The 24,061-nt window shown below is 41.0% G+C and overlaps 1 protein-coding gene across 2 annotated transcripts in view; it reads left to right on the forward strand.

The window, feature by feature from the left end:
- The window catches only part of CNTN3 (contactin 3), a 251,644-nt gene that overhangs the window by 196,683 nt on the left and 30,900 nt on the right, over nucleotides 1-24,061 (forward strand). The window contains exons 10-11 of one of the 2 annotated variants that reach the window (XM_030570435.1): nucleotides 16,767-16,894; nucleotides 18,313-18,488. In XM_030570435.1, coding sequence (XP_030426295.1) covers nucleotides 16,767-16,894; nucleotides 18,313-18,488 — 304 coding nt within the window. The remainder of the gene's footprint in view (nucleotides 1-16,766; nucleotides 16,895-18,312; nucleotides 18,489-24,061) is intronic. The other variant, XM_030570436.1, reaches the window with a different exon arrangement.

Raw genomic sequence — 24,061 nt, forward strand, 5'->3', positions numbered from 1 at the left:
TGTCATAGTGTAGGGGAGACAGAGCCCTCACCTATGTTTGCTCTTTCAATCCTTTGGTGGGAGTGGAGAGTATTGAAATATATTTATGGAATTTGAAGTTTTCAAGGTCTCTCACCACTCCCATGCCATCCCTGCTGAATGAGTGATTAAAGAGGCAGCATTATTTCAGTATGTGACAAGTGGCTCTTCTTACTACATTCAGGCGTAACCTAGTCAAGAACCATCAGTCTGGAAGCAACAGACACTCTTGTAAATACTTGATATCTAACTAGTATAGCAGGATGCACTGACATATTCCAGAGACCAGATACATTTCCTGGGCAAACGATCTTCCTCCCTTACATATTTCAGCCTCTCCTGTTAAAAATGAATATTGCATGCTTTAATTGGGCCCCCATAGCACTGAGATACTAAAAATTGCCCATGCATGTGCTGAATTCCTTATGCACATAATCTGCATTTAAAAAAAAATCTGAAAAAATGTACACAGCTGTTTTACATACATAAATTAGTACATGGGCTTAAATTTACCACTGACATGAGTGATTGAACTTCGCCCAATTATAACAGTATTGAATATGGCCTGGTGTTCTCAAAGTGCTGTGCAGTATAAATGCTGAGTATTGATAATATTTAATTCATTAGCGGTACTATTACTATTATAAATACAGGATGAATAAATAAAACTGACTGTAAATGAAAAATGGAACAAAAGCATGTCCAAAACAACGAGAAAAGTAATTGTGCCCCCTTGTACAAGATTATACAGAAACCAAATGATTAACAATAAGCAGTGTCAGCTAAGTAACTAAATGTGGGGCAAGGGGAGGGAGTTTTTATACTTTCTTGGTGACAGTTTGTGGTTCATTTATACTTTGCTAAGAAAATAGACTGCTTCCTACAATATTAAATAAAGACCCTTCCTAAGAACAGGTATTCAAAAATTGTCAAATCAGTTTGTATTTGCCAGATCTTTTATGTGTTCAGTTAAAAATCGCACATGCTCAGTGGTTCAGTTCCACTGACTCAGAGTACAGGAAAATACAGCTCTTTCTACCCTGGAAGAGTAGAAGCAGAGGTACATTTGCTTTGTGTTTCTTAAGCCTAGGGGGAGCACTGCTGTCCTCAGCATTCTCCCTTACACCTCACCATCTGCATGGAGCAGGTGCTCCAAGATGTGATCACCAGCAGGAAGAAAACCTTTGTGGGACACTGAGTGACAAGCAGAAAGGATTCTGAGGCTGGCCGAGAGCCATGAAAAAGGGTGGGCTGCAGAATGCATTTGTTGTAGCATTCTGGCATCAAACATCTTCTATCATATGAGAGAGGGGATGTGACTCCAGTTGGAGGTGCACTTGAGAGGCCTGAGATGAGCATAGAGAAGCTGCTTTGATTTGATGAAGTGGTTCAGAATGCTGATTCTAATTTCTTCTACATATGCTTCCATGGAACCTTGTTGACTATGTTAGATTTTCCAGAGCTTAATTTGCTGCTGGCACGGTATTCTAGTTCAGGAGAAAATCACTTGGTCTTATTCCTGTAAAACATTGCTAGAACTGTCACTTTTTTGTTGTGAAATTAATTAAATATTTTTAAATGCAGAAAATTGGACAAGGTGTTTCATATTTTGTGGTTGTGGCTCAGACATGTTACCTTTATTATTTGTTACATACATCAAACTAGAGATAGACCAGAACCAAAACTCCAACACCCCTGAACTTTGAAGAGTCTACAGCTTTTTGGTCTGTGCAATTCTCACTCCTCTCTTTACATCAAATACTGTTCTTATTTGTGGTCAAGTCTAGACGCTGACAAATATGGCATGATGTTGGGCACACACCCTTACACAGCTTCATACGGCCCCATAAATTTGCTTAGCTGGCTGCAGACCCACCTGGGATCATGAACTCCTTTCAATCCAGTCTCTTCCCTTGTTGCTTCTGCTTTCCCATCATCTTGAAATGTCACAACATCTCATTGTCCTGTGAGTTTGTAACCTAGAACCTCAATATCCACCAAAATTTGTGAGATCCCCCTTCATAATATGGTGTATTTCAACTATTGCGGGTTTTCTATACCTCTTGCTCATTTTTGTAAAGCACAGCTTTGCATGCACAAACTAAAGGCCTGATGCTGTTCTTGTGAGGAAAAAGTCCCATTGATTTTATTGGAGGGGGGGAAGACCAGGCCTATATTAAACATACAGAATGTCCCATCACCAAAAAATATATTGTGTACAAAGTACTACCTGCTAGATTTATGCACCTACTTGAAAGCACAAATCATGACTCTTAGATGTGAAAACTGAGTTCAGCTGTTGTTTAAATGTAGCCCAGAGTATCTACAACTTTACTTTTGACAGCATGCTATAAATGGCTTACAGAATAAATGTAATAACAAGCCAATAACCCTGGATTAATCTAATGAACTTGCCTTCAGAGTAGAGTGGAATTGTGAATCTTTGCAGGAGACACTCAGTTCATTACTGTCTCTTGTGAATAACTGCAATTCAGGAATCTATTGCAATTCATGAAAGGTTTGTCACTATATACAAATTGCAGTTCAGGAAAGGTTTGCATTTAGTGGAACTTTTTTTCATTCACTCTCTTCAAATTAAGAAGTCTTTATTAAAGCAAACAAGCAAAAAAGATAATGCTAATATCTGGACTAAATTCTGCTGTTTGCCAAGCTGGTGAATGTAGGGGAGGCAGGCAGGACAAGCCAACCTGGATTTTGGGCCCAGGTCTAGTGCAGAGTGCAGCCCTTGTTCTTCAAATCCTCTCCACTAGGTGCATGTTGCGGGGGGAAAGAGAAGGTGGGAAGTAGGCAGAACTTTAGCTATGTCCCCTGTCCATATCCCCCTGCTGGCCAAATTATTTAGCAAGGTGCAAGCTGGTAAGTAAGCTGGATACTTCCTAAGGACGCAGTAAATTATTTTCCCTTCCTGAAGCTGCCTGGGGGGTGGGGATGGGGCAACTATGCAGTACCCCCTACATGATGCTGAGCATAAAGGCTCATTATAACCCCATATTGGTAAAGAAGGCAACTAACCCTTCCACCCTCATTGGAGAGGGACCAGAGAAGAGCAAAAAGAATGATTAAAGGTCTTGAGAACATGACCTATGAAGGAAGGCTGAAAGAATTGGGTTTGTTTAGTTTGGGAAAGAGAAGACTGAGAGGGGACATGATAGCAGTTTTCAGGTATCTAAAAGGGTGCCATGAGGAGGAAGGAGAAAACTTGTTCTCCTTAGCCTCTAAGAATAGAACAAGAAGCAATGGGCTTAAACTACAGCAAGGGAGGTTTAGGTTGGACATTAGGAAAAAGTTCTTTGCTGTCAGGGTGGTTAAACAGTGGAATAAATTGCCTAGGGAGGTTGTAGAATCTCCATCTCTGGAGATATTTAAGAGTAAGTTAGATAAATATCTATCCAGGATGGTCTAGACGGTATTTGGTCCTGCCATGAGGGTAGGGGACTGGACTCGATGACCTCTTGAGGTCCCTTCCAGTCCTAGAATCTATGAATCAGTTGAATAGAACCTTACTCGTATTAATTTCAGTGGGTCTTCTTGTGGAAAGGGGTCCACTCAGCTTGAGTTCGGTTGGCAGAACATTGCCTGGTGTTAAACATATATTGGACTAAATTCCATTCTGTTACACTTGGGTAAATCTGGAGTGACACGATTAGAGTGAATACATTTTAATAAAGTTTATACTTGAATAATTAAGAAATACGGTGATAGTGTTTCAAAGTGTTCTCAGAATTTTGTTGCTTAATAATTTATATTTCTTTGGATATGTAGCCACATTCCTTCTAAACATGTACAATTTTCACTTTGATGTCATTATTGCTTGTATTTTTTGAATATTTTTGAATATTTGTTGCTGCATTTTCAGTTTAGGGAGATTTGGAGAACAACTCATAGGTTTAATTAAAAGAGCTAAAAATGTCTTACAGAAAAAGCATACAATTTAAAAATGAATTCATATACCGAAAAACCACTCAAAATGGGTGGAAAAATAAATTCTTGTGAGACCCTAAAAAGGTGTCACTTTTTAGAGTGACTTGAATAAGGAATGCAGGGGCTTGGAGTGCTGGATTGGGAAAAGTGTTAAAGGCACAGGGTTCAGCATGGAAAGTGCATCAGGATGGGATGTGAAGAATTCAGTGAATTGAGTAATTGAGGCTGGCATTATTGCCAGAGAATAGGGGTTAGTAGAGGGATAGGTGGAGGCAAAGCTTTGAGGGATATTGAAGGCAAATTTGAGCAGTTCCAAATGGATACAGTGCTTGAGGAGGATCCCGGAGTGGGATCAGAAGAAGAGTGTGATACCTAGTAGTGATCCTGGCATATAGCTGTAGTTAATCATTTAAACCTTATGCTCCTTTCCCTTTTTAAAGTAAATTTTTCGTCTGCATTAAGTTTTGTAATCCTTTTAAGGGTTACACAATGAGTTACACAAGGGTCATACAAATTTTGATCTTGTTCTCATTTAAGTCAATAGCAAGACTCCTAATGACTTCAGTGGTACAGAATCAGGCCCTAGGAAAGGAGGAGTCTAGTTGATTTTGTGGTTATCTAGCATAACAGCACAGGTCAGTTTGTATTCCCCATTGCAGCCATCGCTGGGCCCCAGCCTGCTATGGGCAGCCAAGAGCTAGTTAATCTGTTATTTGCCAAGCATCTCATGTTACAAGCAATGTTGCCAATTTGTGTGATTTTATCGCAAGTCTTCTGACTTGTAGTGTTAACTGGAGAAGTTGGAAGCTCCAGATCATTTGGTGGCACTTTGCACAAATTGTGCAATTTGACTTCAGTTGGATCTTCCAGTGAGAACTCCTGCAGTGCATGACAAAATCACCTTAATCTATACATTTGGTATGGGGCAACTTTGGTTATAAGGCCTGTGAAAACTTCTTTAGAGATTGCTTTATCAGCAGTTCAGTCATAAAGCAATAGATTTGGCCGCTTTGATTCAAAGTTAAATATACTTACAAATAAGAAGTCTGGCTCTTCTTTTGGTTGCATTGGAGCTGCTTCAACTGACCATGGCAGATCAGTGGTTTATCCACAGTGGAACTGCTTCAACAGGAGTGACTGAGAGAGCCCCACATCAGAATATCCCATCGCTCAGTGGTTAGAGCACTAATCTGAGAGATAGCTGGTCCTTGTTTAAATCCCTTCTCCCCCTCATGTGGTGGGAGGACTTGAACTGGGTGGCTTCTACATCTCAGGTACACCTCTACCCCGTTATAACGACAACCAATATAACACCAATTTGAATATAACACAGTAAACCGGCACTCCAGGGGGGCGGGGCTGCACACTCCAGTGGATCAAAGCAAGTTCGATATAACGCAGTTTCACCTATAACGCAGTAAGATTTTTTGGCTCCTGAGGACAGCGTTATATTGAGGTAGAGGTGTACCTGAAACAGCAGTCTAAAACTTATGAGGGAGGTCCTCTCCTCCCCTTCCCCCTGCCTTCTTGCAAAAAACCCATTGGGTGCCTAACTCCAAAGAAGGTTCACAGCTGAGAATCGCCAGCAGAGGTAGGTGATTCCCCGCAGCCTGGAGTTAGGCAGCCATCTCCATGAGAGGGGCTGGCATCCACCCCTGTCATTGGCATTTCCCATTAGCTAGGTTAGGTGGCTCCCCGCTTAGTATGCTGGCTTTTGTCAATTGCAATCTAAGAAGCGTCTCTCTCCCCATACATTGTATAGGGAGTCTAAGTCTTTGTGAATCATACTGAGTTCTTATGATTTTCTAGGTGCCTAAAGCTTAGGCCCTGTGAGACTCAGCATCACAAAGACTATGTTTCTTTGTGAATCTAAGTATAAGAGAACAGTAGTGAAAATTTTCACCCATCAGTCTTCCAAATAAGACAGACAGAACATAATGCTGGTGGAGATGCTGTGGAATAAGAAACCATCTTCATATGTTATTGATTCATCCCCAGATGAATGTCTTCTACTTAGATGTTAGAAAACTCATGCAAGTTACTCCAGGTTTACACTCTTGCTTTCCATCCATGCTATACTCCATCGCACCCCCCAGAAGTCTGATTATTATGGAAAATATCATGAATTGTTGAAATTTTTAAAATGATAAATAACTGTTTGGAATGTTAATGATTGCTGCCAAAAAAAGGCTACAAAAATTCTCTCCTCTAAAGAAATGTAGTAAATCAGAATAAAAGAAAAGAAATGGATTAATTTACTGTCTCTATTAGATTAACAACTGAACTATCTGGGAAGCAGTGACTTTGAAAAAGACTTGGAGTAATGGTGAATAATCAGCTGAACATGAGCTCCCAGTGCAATGTTATGGCCAAAAGGTCTAATCCTTGGATATATAAACAGGAATACTGAGTAAAAATAGGGAGATTATATTTCAGAGGTCTTTGGCACTGATGTGACCACTACTGGACTATTGTCTCCAGGTCTGGTGTTCCTAGATTCATAGGATCATTCTAGAATCAATACTACTAGCTGGTTCTAAGCCTCTGGCTTCACTGTTTATTGCAAACTTTGATTTATCTTTTTGATTGGGAAAGGGTTAATATTGGTGGTTTTGAGGGGAAAAAGAGCATAGTAATAGATTTGTATACTGTTATCTTCGAGTGCCTGCACACATTGATTCCATTCTAGGTGTGTGTGCACACCCATGTGCACGATTATCAGAAATTTTTGCCTTAGCAGTATCCATAGGGCCAGCTGTGGCGCCCCCTTGAGTGCTGTGCTCATGCATTGGTATATCAGGCGCCACTGGCCCTAACCTTGGTTCCTTCTTACCACCCATAGTGGTTAGTCGGAGCATCTTTCCTTGCATAGCATGGGCTAGTGGTTTCGTCTCTTCTGACTTCAAGCCATAGGGCCTTATAAATAGTTCATTAGTGTTAAGTAGTTGTTAAGTGTAGTTAGAAGTTAGAGTCCCAGAAGGGACTTTGCCTCACGCGGGCCATGCCCCAGTCACCAGGGTTTTAGCCCTGCGTGGACTGTAACAGACCTATGCCTGTAAGTGACCCCCACAGCAGCTGCCTCAAGTGGTTAGGGGAATCAGATGTGAAGGACAAGTGTCGTATTCGTAAAATTTTTCAACCCAGGACTCAGAGCAGGATATTCATTTGAAGGCTCTCTTCATGGAGGCTGCCCTTCGTCCAGCTTCTGAGCCATCCTGCCAAGACTCGCCTAATATCTCTACCTCAGTGTGCAGCTCAGCCCCGGCACCGCTCCCCATCGCCAGTGCCCAAAAAGAAGAAAAAGAAGAATGGCTCCCCAGCACTAAGCAAGAAGGACCATAGGACATCCGGCAAAGGACCCAGTTCAGGCTGCCCGGCCACACCTGAGTCACGTACACGTACACGTGCTTCCCCAGTCAGGGCCCTTAGTCCCTTAAAGGATCCACCACTGATTACCAGGAGCAGTAGGGGACCGAAACTCTTGGCGGCATCGACACCTTCCCAAACTCCTCCAGTGCCAAGAGAGCAAAGTTCTCTGCCTGCGCCGCCGGCACCACCATAAATTCAAAAAGTTCCTCCCTCAGGGTTTTCCCCAAGAATTCAGCACCCTTGTGGAGGAAGGCACCGTGGCAGCTAGATGTTCCCTCCAAATGGCATGGGACGCAGTGGACTCAGCAGCCAGGGTGGTCATGTCGATGGTGGTTTTGATGCGGAGCTTCTGCCTTCACACCACTGCCTTTCCCAAGAAATGCAGACCTCAATCCAGGACCTCCCATTCAATGAACATGGTCTCTTCTCCAAACAAATATATGCAAGGCTAAATGAGTTGAAGAACACTTGGGCCATCCTTTGCTTGCTGGGCATGCATATGCTGCAATCTGCTTGGAAGCAGTTCCGGCCACTCTCGCCATCAAAGCTCATCAGGGGTCTGCTAGGATGAGGGTTAGACACACAAGTTTTAGCCATCACTGCCCTTCCTCCTCCCGCAGAGCCTGGCCCAGTGAAGCATCCTGGAGGCCAGAAGCACTCCTTTTTGAAAGTGCACCCGAGAGCAATGTCCCACTGAATTCCCCTGATCCACTTTGTCCTTTCCTCAAACATTTTCATCCCTACCGTTTGGCCTGGTTGCAGGTCACCTCAGACTACTGAGGGCTGGGTGTAGTAGTAGTAGCTGAATGAATCTGGTGAGGATCAGTAACTGGATTCATCTTGACTAGAATTTGAATTAAGTAACTTTTACTTACGTTTGGTCTATAGTTTGAAACTCTGTGTGATCTGGAAAGGTAACGTATTTGCATTTACTTACCAGGACATCAATATGAATTTAATGATGCTAGCTTTCTTGTTGAGTAATCTGGTTCAATTTAGCTGGAGTTTGACTGATGTATAAAAATCAGTGTTGACCTAGTTTCCTCCTGATCTTTTGTATTGAAGTGTTGTGTACCGGGAAATAATACATTTGTGTTTATTATCATATCAATAGGAGCCTAATTTTGTTGCTTTTATGCTGAATAATCTGATAAATACAAAAAAGCAGTTGGGATTTATCTTTGTTGTTATTTTAGTAATAAAACGTTGTGATCTGAAGAGTAACAAGCTTGTATTCACTTACTGTCTCATTATTGGGTCCTGATTTCATGCTACAGTGCTTTCTGAGACTGAATAAAAACAGGGTCTCCAGTAGCAAATACTGAGATGGGATCAGGGCTTTAATCTTGTGTGTTTATGGGGGGCCGGGTTCTAGTGAATAATCAGATCTAATTTAACTTGAATTTGATGGGTAAAATATACAGTTTTTACCTAATTTTATAGTATGGGCCAGATTCCCTGCGTAAGCCACACTGGTCGTAGGGGTGGACACAGAAGTGGTTCAGCTGGTGCTGAAGTCAATAAAAAGACTCCCATCGACTTAATCCTGGGCATGGTTTATTTTTGAGCAGCCTGATGGGATAGAAATGCCCTGGCCCTAGCAGCTTTCTGCCAGGAATGCCCCCAGTGCCAGGGACTGGAAATTCTGTTGTTAGAGCTGCTATAAGAACTCCATGCTACCCATGGATTACACAGGGGGAATCCTCAGATGGAAGAAACAGGCTTTAGAGATGGGTTGTGTTGCCATACCCCTGGTCAGGCTGAGGATCAGGCCCTATGTGTTGAATTCTTATATGCAGTAATGAAATTCTCATGCATGATTAGCCACCTGATTTTTATCTAATGGATATTGAACTACTTAGGGTGTCTTGAGGAGTTGGGGATGAGCTTATATTTATTGCATTGTCCATTATTGTCCTGACCTGATTATTAATTTATTGAAAACCCTTTAAGTTATACCTATTGTGACCGGGGCACAATCCAGACTACTGAGTAGCTGTATCACTTCTCCCCTGCAACCTCATAGACTCATAGACTCTAGGACTGGAAGGGACCTCGAGAGGTCATCAAGTCCAGTCCCCTGCCCTCATGGCAGGACCAAATACTGTCTAGACCATCCCTAATCGACATTTATCTAACCTACTCTTAAATATCTCCAGAGATGGAGATTCCACAACTTCCCTAGGCAATCTATTCCAGTGTTTAACTACCCTGACAGTTAGGAACTTTTTCCTAATGTCCAACCTAAATCTCCCTTGCTGCAGTTTAAGCCCATTGTTTCTTGTTCTATCATTGGAGGCTAAGGTGAACAAGTTTTCTCCCTCCTCCTGATGACACCCTTTTAGATACCTGAAAACTGCTATCATGTCCCCCCTCAGTCTTCTCTTTTCCAAACTAAACAAACCCAATTCCCTCAACCTTCCTGCATAGGTCATGTTCTCAAAACCTTTAATCATTCTTGTTGCTCTTCTCTGGACCCTCTCCAATTTCTCCACATCTTTCTTGAAATGCAGTGCCCAGAACTGGACACAATACTCCATTTGAGGCCTAACCAGCGCAGAGTAAAGCGGAAGAATGACTTCTCGTGTCTTGTTTACAACACACTTGTTAATGCATCCCAGAATCACGTTTGCTTCTTTTGCAACAGTATCAGGCTGTTGATTCATATTAAGCTTGTGATCTACTATGACCCCTAGATCTCTTTCTGCCATACTCCTTCCTAGACAGTCTCTTCCCATTCTGTATGTGTGAAACTGATTGTTCCTTCCTAAGTGGAGCACTTTGCATTTATCTTTATTGAACTTCATCCTGTTTACCTCAGACCATTTCTCCAATTTGTCCAGATCATTTTGAATTTTGACCCTGTCCTCCAAAGCAGTTGCAATCCCTCCCAGTTTGGTATCGTCCGCAAACTTAATAAGCGTACTTTCTATGCCAACATCTAAATCGTTGATGAAGATATTGAACAGAGCCGGTCCCAAAACAGACCCCTGCGGAACCCCACTTGTTATACCTTTCCAGCAGGATTGGAAGCCATTAATAACTACTCTCTGAGTACGGTTATCCAGCCAGTTATGCACCCACCTTATAGTAGCCCCATCTAAATTGTACTTTCCTAGTTCATCTATAAGAATATCATGCGAGACCGTATCAAATGCCTTACTAAAGTCTAGGTATATCACAGCCACCGCTTCTCCCTTATCCACAAGGCTCGTTATCCTATCAAAGAATGCTTTCAGATTAGTTTGACATGATTTGTTCTTTACAAATCCATGCTGGCTATTCCCTATCACCTTACCACCTTCCAAGTGTTTGCAGATGAGTTCTTTAATTACCTGCTCCATTATCTTCCCTGGCACAGAAGTTAAACTAACTGGTCTGTAGTTTCCTGGGTTATTTTTATTTCCCTTTTTATAGATGGGCACTATATTTGCCCCCTTCCAGTCTTCTGGAATCTCCCCCGTCTCCCATGATTTCCCACAGATAATAGCTAGAGGCTCAGATACATCCTCTATTAACTCCTTGAGTATTCTAGGATGCATTTCGTCAGGCCCTGGTGACTTGCAGGCATCTAACTTTTCTAAGTGATTTTTTACTTGCTCTTTTTTTATTTTGTGCACTGTTGTGCCCTTCACAACACCTTGTTGCTGTCACCTGCAATCTAGACTGCTCATAAAGAGCCTTCAGCATGTAAGTCATGCCCAGCTATGACTGTGTGTATTGCAGCTAACCAGCTACACGTTGGCTCTTGCCAGCCTGGATTATGCTGCAGAGTGACCCCAACACGCTCCTAGTCCCAGATCTTCCCCAGAAATGTATATCCTGTACTGCCCAGCCCTTCCCTGGACAATACAAATGTATTTAGTGTGTTATTCCTTTAAGGGAATTACAAAATACATCTTATTATATTATATTAAATAGTTATCCAGACACTTCAATTTAAACACATTGGATTAGCTAAAATAATAAAACAAGTTTATGAACTGCACAGAGAGAGATTTTAAGTGAGTACAACTAATGAGGCAAAAAAGTCAGAAATGGTTACAAGAAAAATCAAGATAAAATGCTTATTGGTGCCTAATTTAATATTAGATTCAAAACAAAGATTTCCACCACGTGCTTCCAGTTGTCTGAGGGCAGGTCTACACTTAAAATGCTACATCAGCACAGCTAACCCTATGCAGCTGCACCATTTTAGTGCTTAAGTGAAGGGGCTCCTACACTGATGGGAGAACCTCTCCCATTGGCGTAGTTAATCCACCTCTGTGAGCAGTGGTAGCTATGTCGACATGAGAAGCTCTCCCATTGACATGGCATTGTCCACATGTGGGGGGTTAGGTCGCTAGAACTACATTGCTCAGGAGTGTGGATTTTTCACACTCCTGAGTGACGTCGTCATACCAGTATAGGTCTGTTGTGTAGACCCCTCCTCCAGAGTCTGATGGCTGCTTCCTTTTTCTGTTCGGATGCAGAGAATATGATGGGCAAGACAAGAAAGAGGGGTGTCTTGCATTGTCTGCCCCTTCTTATTAAAGTTCTCTCCCCCCTTTGCGAAGCATTTCCAGCTGGGAGCAAGGTGACAGGCAGCCTGTCCATGCTGTGTCTTTGCTAAGATGTCGATTTTTGCCCCAACCCCCTTTCCTGCCAAAGAATAGCCATGTAGCAGGTAATGGTCCATCAGCCTTGTTTAGCCCTCTGCAGCTCCACTGCTGTAACATCTCCTGTGTAGCCGCTCTATACCTGCGAGAGACAAAAAGTTGTTGAATGCAGGAACTTAGCAAGATTTAAAAATAGATTGAACCCTTGCGTGAATATCGAGAGTTATCATAATGAATTTTGGAAGGGATATTTAACCTCATGCTTCAGGGCATAAGCCAGTCTCTAACAATTGGAGATCAAGATGACAACTAATGTTAGGGATAGATCACTAAAGGGTTGCTTATATCTTTATCTGAAGCCTCTGGAGACACAATAATGGACTACATGGACTGATCCAGTGTGGTAATTCCTGTGTTCCCACCCTACCTTCCCATCTCCTGACTTATTGCCAGATTTTCCCATACAAAGCCATGCCTCAGATTGTCTAATAAAGGGCATGGGGCTAGCAGCCATGTCAGTGTATTTTCTCCTTGCTTCCCTGATACTTGGAGGAGAGATCACTATCAATGAGCCATTTCTTCTATATCTATGGAGGTAGGAAGAGCTGTCTTTTTTTTTTTGTATGTTTAAAAAAAAAAAAAAAAAAAAAAAAGATCAACCCTAATCTTTTAACACCTTGGGCTTGATTATCAGTGAGACCTCAAATTAGCCTCCATGTATATACAAGTGCCCGCATTTTTACTGCACTATTTCCTGTTCACTTGCAAAGGCAGAATGTTAATGCACCAAAAGTGCATGTGCGGGTATTTGAAAATGGAATCTAGTCCCTGAAAATTAGTATCGAGTCTTTCTCTGTTGTGCTGTATTGAAATATACTATAAATATGTGGAACACTAGAAAGCAGTCTCGTTTTATGTATTATAAGCTAATAAGTAGAAATCTAGGTCACTTCTTGAAAGCCAGCCTGCTGGAAAGATATTTGCTTTGTTAAAAAGTGTAGATTTCTGACTCTTTAATACATATAAGTTTAGATTGTCTAGAATTACAGGGAGATGGTGGTGGAGGTTAGCAGATACTTCAGGGGCAATTCTCTCCATCAACTGAGCTGTATTTGCTGCTTTAGTAATTGAAAAAGTAAAGAGCTCGGTGTTTAATTTACCAATAAAGATTTTATTTTGACCATACAGTTTTTCAAGAATTGATTTGTTTTGTTTAATTCTGAAAAATAATGTGATTCTTAAATATACCCAGTTTTAATAAGCTCGTTCCTTCATTATTTCAGACAAGCTCGACTTGCAAATAGCTCAAAGCACTCTAAATGTCATTTGTTTTAATTAAACAATAGACTTTTTTTTTTTCTAACACCGTGATCCAATTTTCTCTTTTGCTTGATCTAAGGCCTTGTCAACACTGGATTTTTTTGCACTGAGATATCTACATCAATGCAGCTACAATAATGCAAACCCCTTGTGCAGAAAAAACAGATTGTTATAGAGTCCAGCAGTTCAATGGATTGCTTCTAACCACGATTGATAACATTCTAATAATACTTTCTCTTGAAGTTCTTATGACTATCTATAAAACCAATGAATCATGTCTGCAACATGCTTAAATGTCTATTAATTATTTATTAACCCTTAATCACTATGTATGTGCCATCTAATATACATTGAGACCAAAAGGCACTTGTAATGGTGCAGCTCACTCAAGTTTCACACAAAGTTAAGCCACACTATTGAAAATAACTTTTTATTCAGGAGCAGTGCCCACCTCCCACAGCTGTTTGCTGGCACCCCAAGTTATCTAATATGAGGTGCTGCCAAAGAGCGGATTGGGGTGTCACCAAAGAGCTGATGGGGGCTCAGGGAAGGGATTGTGGGATGGTAGAGACCAGAGGGCAGCAGAAAGGCGGGGTCCTCGGAGGAGGTGGATTAAGGGTGGGAAGAGGCAGAGTGAAGGCGGGGCTTTGGGGAAGGAACAGAGTAGGGTGGGGCTTTAGGGTTGGGCACCCCTGGGCAAAAATAACAGTAGGCGCCTATGGTCCCAATCCACCCGCCCCCCTCAACACACAAATACATAGTCAAGAATCTAGATATATCTAGTGATACTGTTTTTGCCAGACAAAATGTTCTAAATCTAAGTGAACATCTTAAAAATCTGAATCCACATGTGTTTAATACATGCTTTCTCCTTCCCTTTAACATCCTCTTATTGCATCCTCTGCGTATCTTTCTACAAATTAATAAGTTATTTTTTTCTTTCCAATTTTTATTGGCATTTTTTCTGATCCTAATTTTATTTTTAGACTACATCTGTCTGTCCACTAGTATTTTGGGCTCTGTTTGTCAGGATTAAATGCAAGGGATTTGTAAATAATACAGAAATATCATTTACATACTGGTGCACTTTATTGTGTTTATTACTGTGTTCTAAATCTCCTAATTGCAGTTGCAGACAGGAAAAGAGGGTATGCAGACAGGAAAAGAGGTGTGGCTTATGTAAATAGGGGCAGCAGTAGTGAAAGGGAAACTAACCCAAATGTCTGAATTAAAGCATCTTTAACACTCGTTTTCTATGTGAATATTTTTGGACTGATGCAGTATCTAGACTAGCTCAGATACGCCAGGTTACACTGCAACCCTGCTCTCACAACAGCCATTATGCAAGTGTAATATAGGATAATTTTTCTTACAATAAGGTGGAAACTAAAGTTGATTGGGAAATGATTTTTGTCTTCTACAAAAAAAAGGTTAATTAAATGTTCATTGTTTAGTTTGCATTATTCTTTTTCTTTGTAAGGTTGGTTTTTGAAGGAGTGGGGATAAGGTGCTGTTGAGACGCTGAAGAACCAAAACCAAAAATAATTGGTTTAAAATTTATTTTTCTTTGGTTGCCAAAAAAATGCTAGTTTTTGATTTTAAGTTTTTCTATGAACATTTGAACATTTTTGACAAAAACTGACATTTTTCCATGAAAATTTCAATTTTGCTAAAAAAAACCCCCTCCTTTTCCAGGAGTGAAGGGGGAAGAAATTTGACAACATTTTTAACCGGTTCTTAGCAACACACATGGCCCTGCAAAACAGGGCCAGCAGTGATCCCTCAGTTCCTTCCTCTCCCTCCCCCGTCCTATCACTCCAAGCATGCCACGTGTCTACTGTGGTTGACCAGTGTCGTCATCCTATATCCTCTGGCTGCATAAACATACATATGCATCTTTCTGCAGCCCTCAGAGTGACACACTCCTTGCATGGCTGTGTGACATTTGCCGCAGTGGAAGAGTATCTTAACTGTATCTTCGCTGTGTGGGTACATTAACCAAATCAGGTCTCAGGCAGCCAGACTCCCTCTGGCATATTATACTGCCAGTGAGCACCATGCACGCTATGTGGCTGAGAGCGTCTGCCACAGCAATGAAGGAGCTCCTGTCTGAATAGGTGAGTATTATTGTTTAAAATTGAGAGTAGACCCCGAGTAAAGCCAAATGATAAAACTTGTACTGGGGATGCATGTCAGGTCGTTGGAGTTAGAAACACATTTCAATTTTTTATCTTCTCTGATGCATTTGAACCTTTTTCATGTTATTACAAGAGAATGTTAGTGATAAATTTAAGCTCTAATTTTTGCAGGCATGTATTTCGTGATGCATTATTATCATCACACTTGCCTTTTAAACTGTCATGTATTAGTAATAAGTACTTTTCTTATTCTTTACCCTGAACATCTGTCCATATGTATCCTCAAATTAACAATACAAAGTGTCTCTTGTAATCAAAAGCTGCTTCATTATTTATTGTACTAGTGAATAAACCTGTTAGTTTAATTGTTTGCATCTTGGTATATTTAAATATTCTCTCCTTTCAGCTAGTCTAAAAGAAGAGCATTCCTGAAACACATGCAGCCACTGTATGTGGTTTTAACGGTTAATTGGGCAATTGTTCCACCTTAAGGTTAAGAGCAGTGTGGCAATAGTATGGAGCCTGGCTACAGTACCTTAGTCGTGATCTGTGATCATGGATGATTGTTGATTTTATACAATCATAGTGGAGATGAAGGTCATTGATTCCATCAAACCATAAGAATAAGTTGTAGTCTGGAAATGCTATATTTATTCACTCTATAGCAAATATTACCCTGAAACATGAGTGTCTGTTGCACCTAGAAAACAAAACATTTTGTATTGTGTATTATTTACAGGATAACTAAATCCCATGTACACTATTAATGACAGTACAGCCCACTGAAACAAGCACCTTCTAAGGGACAAGTTTTGTTTCCAATACACAGCTGAAGCAACCAGGCGGTACACTCAGAAGATCTTTCCTTCACATCTGCCATGCAGATCTTCTCTCTCCAAGTCAAAGAGTGGCAGCAGAGCTTCTCAGTCACTACCGTTACAGTTTCATGGCTGCACTACCCCTTGCAGCCATCTTGCCTCCTTATGCAGGGCCCCAAATTAACAACCAAACACCTAGGCAGAGAACATCCACTGAGCTGTGCTCTGCAGTATAGGGGTGGTGGAGAGCTAAGGAAGAACCTTTTATGCAGACAACAGGAAACCTGCCTCTCCCAGCCTCTGGAACCAGTTCTGAGGGAGGAGCAAGGTTCTGGATTTTCCCCAAGGAGAACAGACTTGTTAATGTATTTTCTATAGCATGCGAACACACAGTGGGCCAGATTCCTGTGCTGCATATCATCACTGTATAGCAGTTAAATTTTAAAACATCCATTTGGAGATTGATCTATTTTGCAGTGATGTAATAAGGTGAATGTTCATTTGTCTTCTGCAAACCTGTGATGCATTTTTCGTCTCTCCATCATTTTTTTTTTTTTTTTTAGAATAACATTATTAAAAGATGGAGGCCTAAGCCTAGCTAATGTGACTAAATTAGATGCCGGAAGTTACTCTTGCCTGGCAGAGAATCAATTTGGAACAGCTAGTAGCACAACAAGCTTAATAGTTACAGGTATGTTTGGTGGGGGGTTTAATACGTTTATTTGAAATGACTCTGAATTGCAATAAGCCCAGCAAGTAGAATCTACAAGAAGCATAGGAGTTCAACATTTGGGCTGTAGTGAGTTTATTGTGTGTGAATGGAGGTAAAGGGTCTGAGGAGTTGTATGTTTAAAAATAGTTAAATAAAAAGAGATCAGTTCTGGCTCTTTTTTAATTTTAAAGGGGAAATCTCTCATCTATATTGTGAAATAGTTCCTAGACCAGTAAAAGCAGCAAAGAATCCTGTGGCACCTTATAGACTAACAGACGTTTTGGAGCATGAGCTTTCGTGGGTGAATACCCACTTCCTCAGATGCATGTAATGGAAATATCCAGGGGCAGGTATATATATATGTGTGCTAGCAAGCAAGCTAGAGATAACGAGGTCAGTTCAATCAGGGAGGATGAGGCCCTGTTCTAGCAGTTGAGGTGTGAAAACCAAGAGAGGAGAAACTAGTTCTGTAATTGGCAAGAACAGGGCCTCATCCTCCCTGATTGAACTGACCTCGTTATCTCTAGCTTGCTTGCTAGCACACATATATATACCTGCCCCTGGATATTTCCATTACATGCATCTGAGGAAGTGGGTATTCACCCACGAAAGCTCATGCTCCAAAACGTCTGTTAGTCTATAAGGTGCCACAGGATTCTTTGCTGCTTTTACAGATCCAGACTAACACGGCTACCCTCTGATTCCTAGACCAGGACTCTTGGAGTAAGGTCATCTGGATACAACTACTGGCTTGCACACTGACTCACTGAATAATCTAGGGCAAAAAATTAAACCATGCTTCCTCAGTTTGGCGGTCTGTAAAATGGGTCTATTTTTTACTTTCCGTTTCAACCTGTTTTGAGAGTTAACTGGTGTTTGTAAAGCACTTTGAGATAGACAGAGATTAATCGCTAAAATTACCACATTCTGTGAAGTATCAGAGGGTTAGCCATGTTAGTCTGGATCTCTCTTTGCTGCTTTCACATTCTGTGCTTGCTTGACATGTAGATCTTCCACTAATAATACAAAAAGCATGCAGGAAAATCCAGCAGAAATCCACAGTATGGATCAGAGAGGAAGATTTTTCCTTTAATTATTAGCAATATTAGATTTTCTATAGAACTGTACTTTTTTGTGTGCATTGCAATTTGTTGAGCACTACAAACTATGCAGCAGGTCACATTCTACTCTGAGCCACAAGAACCTCCTACTGAGGTTAATAAGCTCTCACAATACTTCAGGAACAGAATTCGATCAATAATATTTGCAATATAGAATTTTACTATGACACTAGTCAAGTGCATCTTATAGAATGTGAATGTTTAAAGCAAGCTCAGTAACACAGAAAGTGGGATAACTGCTGAGATGGCTAAAATGACTATTTCTGCTCTCCATAGAGCCAACAAGGATAATTCTGGCACCTTCAAACATGGATGTGACTGTTGGAGAGAGTGTAATCTTGCCATGCCAAGTTCAGCACGATCCATTGCTAGACATTGGCTTCGCGTGGTATTTCAATGGAACACTCACCGATTTCAAAAGAGATACTTCTCATTTTGAGAAAGTAGGTGGGGTAAGTTGTGAACATTTGTTTCTCTGATTATAGGTGCATGTATCTTAAAGACAAGGTTGACTTAAAAGAGCAAAAATGTTGCACGCTTTGTGACTTCAGTGTTTTGTTTTGTTTTTTTAAATTTAACATGGTAGCCAAAATACAACCAGATGTTCTCTTTTTATGGTACGTCTACACTGCAGCTGGGAGTATGCTTCCCACTTTGGGTACACAGATGCATGCTAGCTCTGCTTAAGCCAGCACACTAAAAATAGCAGTGTAGCTAGGGATAGCCCAGTTGCCAGCTCAGGCTAGCCAGTTGAGAACAAACCTACCTGGGCTCCTTGGTGGGCTAGCCTGAGTCCCTGTCTGTGCTTCCTCCAGCTACACCGCTATTTTTAGCATCCTAGCTTGAGTAGAGCTAACGTGTCCGTCCACCCCATCTGGGAAACTCACTCCCAGCTGCAGGGTAGACATACCATTGGTATTGTAGAATTGCCTTCCCCAAGGAGATCAGCTATTCAGAATTACAGGCACAGAGCTTGCTGCTGTACATATTCCGTAATACAGATATTAGATATCTGAAGTCCAATAACACAAAAGAATTTAAAAATTAAGAAAGTTATTTACACCCCACAGCCACAATGTCTCTTTGAACCAGAGGTGAGGATCTATCTAAATTGAAAACAAGTTATTTGCTGCCATGCAGAAATCTGTTTCAATAGGTACTTCATGAGATGCATCCCATGTTTTTTGCAGTGTTTGCATTCCTCAATGGTGCACAATGTTGATGTTTAGTCTTTGCCACAGTCAACCACAAATCGACTTAACCATCAAATGTATTTGTTCCAAACAGTGTCAATTTGATTCATTCCTGTAAATACTGAAGTCTCCATTAATAAGCATCAGAGAGGGCTCCTTTTATCCTAACATTATGTAGGCCGCTTAAGAGAAAGCAATATCAGAGTTAGATGTGTCAGCTGTGCAGTTCTACAAAGCAAGGCTGGTAAGAAGTTTGTGTGAACCTTGTGTCGAGTTTGTCTGTGTAGATTTATACCACCTCAAATTTCACTCCGAGGTTTGGGTTTAAACCCACACAAAGTTTTAACATAACTGTTACAAGAGATTTCTATACCTGTCTATAGATAAATAATTAGGGTGCTAGAAGAGAGTTAGTCAAGAATGTGTAGCAGAGTTCCTGCATTTTGTAGGACCGATAACATTTGCTGTGCACTGTGAATGGCTTCCTCTGTGTAGCTCTCTGCATCAGCTCTTAATAAAAATTGCTGAGTGTCACCTGGTTTGGCATCCAACTACTGTGCAATGGCATTACATAGTTTCAAAGGAAAATTCATAAATGGGTTCAAGATGATTGGAAAGTTTGTGTAAGCCTTGGAGACCCTTTGATAAATCTGAAAGGCATTTCAGATTTGTAACTGTCAAATCTTCATATCCCCAAAGGAACTAAAAGAGGATTTAAGCATCTCTCCATCCCAGGCAAAGGCAACAGTTATCAGCTTGAGCTCCCTTCAAGCCCCAAGCTGGAATGTGCAAATTACTGCCCCAGTATCTGGTATAGGGGAGGACCATTCATTCCTTCATCAGTACAGACTAAAGCATGACATAAATCCAGGATGATCTTTTCAAAGCTCTGTCTATGCTGAGACGTGTTATAAACATAGCAGACAGTATAAGACCGCATGTCATCTGAATATTTTGGCCTAATTTGAAATAATTTATTTGAATGATATGTAAATAAAAAAATAAATTAAAAGTTTGAGGCCAGATCCTTAGCTGGTGTAAATTGACATAGCTTCATTGTAGTCAATGGTGTTATACTGATTTACACCAGCTGAGGATCTGGCCCATGTAAGTTGTTTCTAAGGATTCAGTGCAGTTATTGTCTGAGCACTCACATTCTCCAGTGCTCCTCCTGCTGTATGGTTCTGCAGCACTCCCTGCTCAGGGCTGTGTCACAGAAGCCACAATCTGGGCTTCTAATTAAGATACTCAGCTCTTGTAAAATACTTTTTTATATTTTCAGACACTCGCTGAATTGTGTCAGTCTCTGAACACCATGCTTTCTGCCTAGTTAGCAAAATGGTTGGTTGATTACAGTGAATGAGCAAACTTGGCTTCTAAAATTTTAATCTTACAGACTCTACAACACAAAAGAGGATTTCTTCATTTTTGGATGAGTTCTGTATAAAATCAGATATTTTATTTAGTTTTTAGTCACACACAAGGGAAAAGCTCCAGATTTTCCCTTTCACTGCTTGAAGCTTACTTTTCCATTTGTTATAATAATTGGGGGTCTCCCACATCCTGGTAGGTATCCTAGACACTGGACTAAAAGTTATGAGTGAGCTCGCTGTCTTTCTCCTCCACTCCCGGCTTCTTACAAAAATGATGTAGGTATCTAATGCCAAGAGATGCTTTCCAGCTGAGAATCCCAAGCCAAGGGAGGCACCCTCCCTGAGAAGGGTGGGGCTTAGGAAACACCCCTTGCCTTGGCATCTTCCATTGGCCATTTTAGGTGGAGAACTGCCCAGCATGCTGATTTTTGTGAACCCCCTTCTGAGGCATCTGTCTCTCCCCATTCATTGTATAGAGTGCATAGATGCCTTACTCAAGTTTGTGAATCTCAGTGATATTCTAGGCGCCTAAGGCATCTACATAGCATTTAAACACCTGCGGGTGGTTCTTGTCAGCTGACTTGAGCTTGTGGGGTTTAGGCTGCAGTGTTGTAAAATTGCAATCTAGTGGTTCGGGATCTGGAGCCCAGGATCTGGAACTTTCCCCTATCACAGAGTCACAGAGCCCGTCCCCAGCCTGAGCCCAAATGTCTAGACTGTGATTTTACAGCCCTATAGCCTGAGCCCTGTGAGCCCGAGTCAACTGACACGGGCCAGCTGTGGGTGTATAACTGCAGTGTAGACATACCCAGAGTGACTTGCCTGAGGTCACACATGCAGCCTGTGGCAGAGCCAGGAACTGAACTCAGATCTCCTGAGTCTCAGTCCATTGCCAAGGTCATCCTTCCTCCCTTATTTTTCCTGTCATCCTTCCTCCCTTATTTTTCCTATGCCCATTTGTCTAATGTATTTATAGTGTGGCCATCACCATACTATCAAGATCTTTATCTGCGAAGGAGAGGAGTTGAGTCCATTAGTAAATATTTTTATAATAAATGCTATATAGGACAATGCAATGCATTTAAAAGGGTTTTTTAAAAAAAAAAGTACTCTTTGGAATTATCCATTTAATCCAAGCGTAAAAGGTAAAGTTTACTATAACTGCCAAAGCCAGGTGGTTGTAGACTCATAGACTCTAGGACTGGAAGGGACCTCGAGAGGTCATCGAGTCCAGTCCCCTGCCCTCATGGCAGGACCAAATACTGTCTAGACCATCCCTAATAGACATTTATCTAACCTACTCTTAAATATCTCCAGAGATGGAGATTCCACAACTTCCCTAGTCAATCTATTCCAGTGTTTAACTACCCTGACAGTTAGGAACTTTTTCCTAATGTCCAACCTAAGTCTTCCTTGCTGCAGTTTAAGACCATTGCTTCTTGTTCTATCATTGAAGGCTAAGGTGAACAAGTTTTCTCCCTCCTCCTGATGACACCCTTTTAGATACTTGAAAACTGCTATCATGTCCCCTCTCAGTCTTCTCTTTTCCAAACTAAACAAACCCAATTCCTTCAGCCTTCCTTCATAGGTCATGTTCTCAAGACCTTTAATCATTCTTGTTGCTCTTCTCTGGACCCTCTCCAATTTCTCCACATCTTTCTTGAAATGCGGTGCCCAGAACTGCACACAATACTCCAGTTGAGGCCTAACCAGCGCAGAGTAAAGCGGAAGAATGACTTCTCGTGTCTTGTTTACAACACACCTGTTAATGCATCCCAGAATCACGTTTGCTTCTTTTGCAACAGTATCACACTGTTGACTCAAATTATGCTTGTGGTCCACTATGACCCCTAGATCTCTTTCTGCCATACTCCTTCCTAGACAGTCTCTTCCCATTCTGTATGTGTGAAACTGATTGTTCCTTCCTAAGTGGAGGACTTTGCATTTATCTTTATTGAACTTCATCCTGTTTACCTCAGACCATTTCTCCAATTTGTTCAGATCATTTTGAATTTTGACCCTGTCCTCCAAAGCAGTTGCAATCCCTCCCAGTTTGGTATCGTCCGCAAACTTAATAAGCGTACTTTCTATGCCAGCATCTAAATCGTTGATGAAAATATTGAACAGAGCCGGTCCCAAAACAGACCCTTGCGGAACCCCACTTGTTATACCTTTCCAGCAGGATTGGGAGCCATTAATAACTACTCTCTGAGTACGGTTATCCAGCCAGTTATGCACCCACCTTATAGTAGCCCCATCTAAATTGTACTTTCCTAGTTTATCTATAAGAATATCATGCGAGACCGTATCAAATGCCTTACTAAAGTCTAGGTATATCACATCCACCGCTTCTCCCTTATCCACAAGGCTCGTTATCCTATCAAAGAATGCTTTCAGATTAGTTTGACACGATTTGTTCTTTACAAATCCATGTTGGCTATTCCCTATCACCTTACCACCTTCCAAGTGTTTGCAGATGATTTCTTTAATTACTTGCTCCATTATCTTCCCTGGCACAGAAGTTAAACTAACTGGTCTGTAGTTTCCTGGGTTGTTTTTAGACAACCCACTTAGCCTCAGCAGGTAACACTGGCCTCTCGGTAGGTTTATTAAAGTTCAGTTTCCTACAGCTCTGCCTTCTTGCTGATGAAACCAATGACCAGTTAGGTATCCGACTCCCATTGAAAATTAATGGAATTTAGGTGCCTAACTGCCCTTCTGTGCCTTTGAAAATCTTCTCAAGAGGCATAGCATTTAATCATTGGACATGAAAGAGGATCCATATACAGATTGGCACTTGATTAAATGCAAGTGCATACAAAAGAAATTAGGTTTCTTTTGGACAGCAAAGGGACTTTTGTAGATCGTATATTTTTTATAAAAATCTTTCTGGAAATTTGAGCTGACCATCTGTCATGTCCCAATGTGAATCCTCTGATTTCACAGCCTGTTACCTTGCCATATTGCTGCATAGTTATTATTTATATACCAAGTTTCAAGTAAAGTACCTAAACAGGCTCTACATAAACATATCAAAATTACAAGGGAAAGGTTAACTATCGTTGATAAAAAGATCTCTTCCAATATATGTGACTTCAATGGTAGATATGAAGTTGTTGGAAAACTGATTTTTTTTTTCAGTGAAAATTTCAACTTTTTGTCCAAAAGGATAAATCAAGAACCCAAAGGTTTTGATCAGAAACCAACTGGAAAGTTTTTGATTTTCAGGAAAAAGTCAAAATTCTCAGTGGAAGGCAACTTTCTTTAATTTTTTTCACTGTGTTGAACATCCAATTTTCCATCAAAAAGCAGTTTTGATGGAAAATTTTCAGTCAGCTCTATTCAGGACCTCTCAGGACTCATTCCAGTGATTCTCCATTGGCTGACCCAGAAGTCTAAAAGATGTAGCTTTTTATTGGAATATTTGCCATAAGGCAACAACAGCTGAGGGTGTGTATA

This window comes from Gopherus evgoodei, chromosome 7 (assembly GCF_007399415.2).
Source record: "Gopherus evgoodei ecotype Sinaloan lineage chromosome 7, rGopEvg1_v1.p, whole genome shotgun sequence".
Classification (NCBI taxonomy): domain Eukaryota; kingdom Metazoa; phylum Chordata; order Testudines; family Testudinidae; genus Gopherus; species Gopherus evgoodei.